The sequence below is a fragment of the Brassica oleracea genome, chromosome C8 (assembly GCF_000695525.1).
Source record: "Brassica oleracea var. oleracea cultivar TO1000 chromosome C8, BOL, whole genome shotgun sequence".
Classification (NCBI taxonomy): Eukaryota; Viridiplantae; Streptophyta; class Magnoliopsida; order Brassicales; family Brassicaceae; genus Brassica; species Brassica oleracea.
In genome coordinates, this window is record NC_027755.1 from 19,783,253 (window position 1) to 19,788,102 (window position 4,850).

At 42.2% G+C, this 4,850-nt stretch overlaps 1 protein-coding gene across 1 annotated transcript; it reads left to right on the top strand.

The window, feature by feature from the left end:
* Nucleotides 1-897: 897 nt before the first annotated feature.
* LOC106309468 (G-type lectin S-receptor-like serine/threonine-protein kinase At1g11300) lies at nucleotides 898-4,157 on the top strand. Its single transcript, XM_013746493.1, has 7 exons — nucleotides 898-2,306; nucleotides 2,467-2,574; nucleotides 2,643-2,821; nucleotides 2,894-3,104; nucleotides 3,180-3,417; nucleotides 3,509-3,638; nucleotides 3,711-4,157. The coding sequence occupies exons 1-7, from the start codon at nucleotides 1,016-1,018 to the stop codon at nucleotides 4,023-4,025; spliced, it is 2,472 nt and encodes an 823-aa protein (XP_013601947.1). The 5' UTR covers nucleotides 898-1,015; the 3' UTR covers nucleotides 4,026-4,157.
* Nucleotides 4,158-4,850: the final 693 nt, after the last annotated feature.

Sequence of the window (4,850 nt, forward strand, 5' to 3'; positions counted from 1 at the left end):
GTATCCTTGCATGTTGATCAACTCCGTCTGCCTCTTTGTCTCTCTTCTCTCTTCTGCGGGATCCATCTGTACCAGAAAAAGCAAATATTAGAACACAATAAACGGTAGAGCGTAACCAGAAACTCGATTTGGAACCCTAAGTAGAAACCCCCAAATCGATTTCAAATCCTCGAGAAACGAACCCTAAATGGAACCCGCATGACGATAATTAACCCTAAATGGAAACCCCCATATCGATTTTGAACCCTACATCAAAACCCCCAAATCGATTTTCAATTAACCGATAACGCTTTCGACCCCAAAAAGATTCAATGAAACCGTAAAAGTAGTCGATACTCACCTGAGATCGTTTACGAGAGACTCCGACGTCGATTCGATCGAGAAATTCTCCGGCTGTCGCGTCGCACGAGAAATCGCCTCCCACAGAGAGAAACCCTAGCTTTCGAAAAAAGATGAGAAAATGAATCCTCTCACGCGTAACCCTTTTTTTCTCGCTTTCGACGCGATAACACGCGGCCAATGCCTGTTCGACGCGTGGCTTGAACCCGTATCATACGGGCTCACTCCAACGAGACGGATCACCGAATTAAACCCATTAAAACTTTTCTTTTTATTTTTCGGCCCTATAAACCCCAGCCCGTGAACTCCTTTTAATCCGCTAATGCGGCTGCTCTTAGTTGTTTACTTTAAGAAGATTGAGATGACTCTCACAGGTGAAAAAAGTCGTAAACGATGGGCCAATATGGCCAGTCAAACGTACGAAGACCGTCGTTAATAGAAAAAAAATAGTATAGTGATGCTTCTTGCATTATCTTTAGAATTAGAATAATGCCCACTTGACTTGACCCCTTCACCATAACAATATTTGGACTTGTCTCCTTAGATATTTAGTGCTGATCACACCATCAATGCGTCATTTAACTCAAAACCTTATGCTTCTTAAATGCTACATTCAATACTAGAATCTTTCCATATTTAGCTCTGTTTTGTTTGGTTCCGGTTTAGGAAAGAAGCTATGGGACTTCATGAGAGCATGGGTCCTTTTGTTCTTGCTCTTACACTCTCTTGCTTCTTGTCAAGTGTCTGTCTTGCTCAGGAAAGATCTTTCTTCTCCGGCAACCTCAGTGACTCTGAGACCATCGTCTCCAGTCTTCGCACGTTCAGGTTCGGTTTCTTCACCCCTGTTAACTCCACAAGCCGGTACGCGGGTATATGGTACAACAACATTCCTATACAAACTGTGATATGGGTTGCTAATAAAGATACCCCCATCAACGACTCCTCTGGAGTTATCTCCGTATCAAAAGAAGGAAACCTTGTAGTTACGGATGGTCAGAAGCGTGTTCTATGGTCAACTAACGTCACTACTCAAGCCCGTTCCAACTCTACCGTCGCTGAGCTTTTGGATACAGGGAACCTCGTGCTAAAAGATGACAACAGCGAAACAACTCTTTGGGAGAGTTTCAGGCACCCAACTGATTCTTGGTTACCAAACATGGTGGTCGGAACAAACGCAAGAGCCTCAGGAGAGAACATCACGATAACTTCATGGAAAAGCCCTTCAGATCCTTCTCCAGGGAGCTACACCGCTGCACTCGTTCTCGCTGCGTATCCAGAGCTTTTCATCATGAACATGGATGATAATAACGCCACGGTGTGGCGCAGTGGTCCCTGGAACGGGCAGATGTTTAATGGTTTACCAGATGTGGAGCCAGGAGTCATCTTTCTTTTCAGATTCACGGTTAATGATGATACTAACGGATCAGTCACCATGTCATATGCTAATGACTCCACGTTGAGATACTTGTACATGGACTATAGAGGATCTGTGATCAGGAGGGACTGGAATGAAGCTAGGAGAAACTGGACGGTGGGGTTACAAGTTCCGGCAAGCGAGTGTGATATCTACAGAAGATGCGGTCCATTCACTACGTGCAACCCACGGAAGAACCCGCCGTGTTCTTGCTTTAAAGGGTTTAGGCCAAGGAGCCTCGTAGAGTGGAACAATGGGAACTGGAGTGGTGGATGCACAAGAAGGACACCTTTGCAGTGTGAGAGACAGAACAATAACGGGAGTGCTGATGGGTTTACAAGGCTGAGGAGAATGAAGCTGCCTGACTTTGCAATAAGATCAGAAGCTAGTGAGCCAGAGTGTTTAAGGACTTGTTTGCGGACATGTTCTTGTATAGCTTGTGCTCATGGGTTAGGTTTTGGTTGCATGATTTGGAATGGTAGCTTAGTTGATTCACAGGAGTTGCCTGCTGGTGGAATGGATCTTTATATCCGTCTTGCACATTCAGAAATCAGTTAAGTTATTACTATTCCTTTACTCCTATTCTTACTTAAGGCTTTGAATGGTAACGGATAGAACCGCACCGCAGTTATTATTTGTTCTTCATGTTACCAGTCGGACTCTTAACATTGCAGTTTTACTAATTTTGTTACTTCTTGCCAACTCTCTACTAGAAACTCCGGACAGACGACCGGTTATTATTGGTTCATCACTGGCTGGAGGTATACTTGTTGTGGCAGCTTGTGGTCTCATGGCACGGCGGCTTGTCATGAAGAGAAGAGGTACTATGTTTTGTTCTTCTAAGTCATTGGACATTTTGGTTTTAATAACATCTTGGATTGGTTCTCAGCGAGAAAGAAAGGAAGAGACGCTGAGCAGATTTTCAACAGAGTAGAAGCCTTAGCTGGTGGTGATAAAGCAAAGTTGAAAGAGCTACCATTGTTTGAGTTTCAAGTATTGGCTGCAGCAACTAATAACTTCTCTCTTAGAAATAAGCTCGGACAAGGCGGCTTTGGTCCTGTCTACAAAGTAAGTATTATGACTTATGGCAACAAGAATTTATGCCGGCTCCAATAACTCTTAACATTGTTTTTGTTGCAGGGGAAGTTGCAAGAAGGGCAAGAGATTGCAGTGAAGAGACTGTCAAGAGCATCTGGACAAGGGCTTGAGGAGCTTGTTAATGAAGTGGTTGTGATATCTAAGTTGCAACACCGGAACCTAGTGAAGTTACTTGGTTGCTGCATTGCAGGAGATGAAAGGATGCTAATCTATGAGTTCATGCCCAAGAAAAGCTTAGACTATTATCTATTCAGTAAGTGTTACACTATCTTTTGTGTGTGTTTCAAAACTCTGTTCCAATGTTAATAGAAGTTACTGTGCTGTTCAGACCCGGTTAAGGCCAAACTTCTTGCTTGGGAGACACGGTTTAACATAATCAATGGGATATGTAGAGGTCTTCTGTACCTTCACAGAGATTCTAGGCTGAGAATCATTGACAGAGATTTAAAAGCTAGCAACATCTTGTTAGATGAGAATCTGGTTCCCAAGATATCTGATTTCGGTTTGGCTAGGATTTTCCCAGGGAATAAAGATGAAGCAAACACAAGAAGGGTCGTTGGTACATAGTAAGTTACTTCCTTCTAAGTTTCTAACCATATGTGATATGTTACACCTTCTCTACAAAAACAGTACTAAACCGGTATATGCATCATGCAGCGGCTATATGTCACCAGAATATGCAATGGGAGGACTGTTTTCAGAGAAGTCTGATGTTTTCAGCTTAGGAGTGATACTCTTAGAGATTGTTAGTGGAAGAAGAAACTCAAATTCAACTCTTTTGGCTTATGTAAGTCTTTCATAACTATACTAAGTGTTATAACTCTCTTGAGACTATTCTGAGCTTCTCTGTTTTTAATAGGCATGGTCAATCTGGAACGAAGGGGAGATTACTGAACTGGTGGATCCTGTGATCTTTGAGCAAGTCTTTGAGAAAGAAATAAGGAAATGCATTCATATTGCGCTTTTGTGTGTGCAAGAATCTGCTAACGATAGGCCAAGTGTTGCTACAATGTGTTCAATGCTCAGCAGCGAGATTGTAGACATTCCAGAACCGAAACAGCCTGCGTTTATAACAAGGAACGTTGTTGCTTCAGAAGAAGCAGGGTCCTCTGAGAACAGTGAACCTAAAGCTTCTATCAACAATGTCACCATCACTGATGTCTCCGGACGTTAGAATCCTCAGAAACAAAACATATGTTTATTAAACAACATCATCCATCTTATGGTTAAGGTCTCAAAACTCTAGTAATGTAAAAGTTCTTATTGTAATATAACAATTGTACGACATTAAAATATGTAAATCAAGAATCCCACATCTCTTAAGCGTTTTCTGGTCGTATAGGAGGAAGTTCAATGGATGCACTTTCATGTCAAGTAGAATGATGTGTAGAAGATTCAGGTGCTTGGTGTTGAGACTCAGGATCATAAAACTGGCGGTGGTCATGATGATCCGAGTGGCTAGAAGGAGGAGGGTTAGGAAAACTTTCACCGCTTCGGTTGTTGGAATTGTGAAGGAGATGGATCGGAGATGAGCCATGGTGAAGTGTGTTTGATTCAGAGTGTCTTCCGTGATATGTCTCCTCCTGTGCTGTGTGATGCCACTTCTTTAGCATCTTGGATACTCTTTGGTTGAATACGGTTGGCTTCATCCTAGTACCCATCTACACACATTTCATCAAACACTATGTCAGAAAAAAAAAGAAAACTAAGATCATCATGTATTTATCTCACTGAAAATTATGTTTTATGACCTGAATGACAAGAGCATAGAGTGGAAGAGTCACGTAGCTGCAAAGTATCTGTACAACAAGTCTACAAGTTTGTGATTTTCGTCAGTTAAATAATGGTTTTTTCCCGCGTATTATTATGACCAACAGTCAAGTGAGGTGCTCTTCGTTTGGTCACCCAGGTGATCCATCTTGGCGAAGAGGCAAATCGATGTTCGTTTTGTGCATTTTAATTCTACATCTAGATGGATCACCCAGCTGAATTTTAAAAA

What these genes read in the sequence shown, in the direction of transcription:
- LOC106309468 (XM_013746493.1), top strand. Translation starts at nt 1,016, where the DNA reads ATGGGACTTCATGAGAGCATGGGTCCTTTTGTTCTTGCTCTTACACTC. An exon ending in GCTTGTCATGAAGAGAAGAG is followed by an intron (nt 2,575 to 2,642) that starts GTACTATGTTTT and finishes ATTGGTTCTCAG; the next exon opens with CGAGAAAGAAAGGAAGAGAC. An exon ending in GCTTTGGTCCTGTCTACAAA is followed by an intron (nt 2,822 to 2,893) that starts GTAAGTATTATG and finishes TTTTTGTTGCAG; the next exon opens with GGGAAGTTGCAAGAAGGGCA.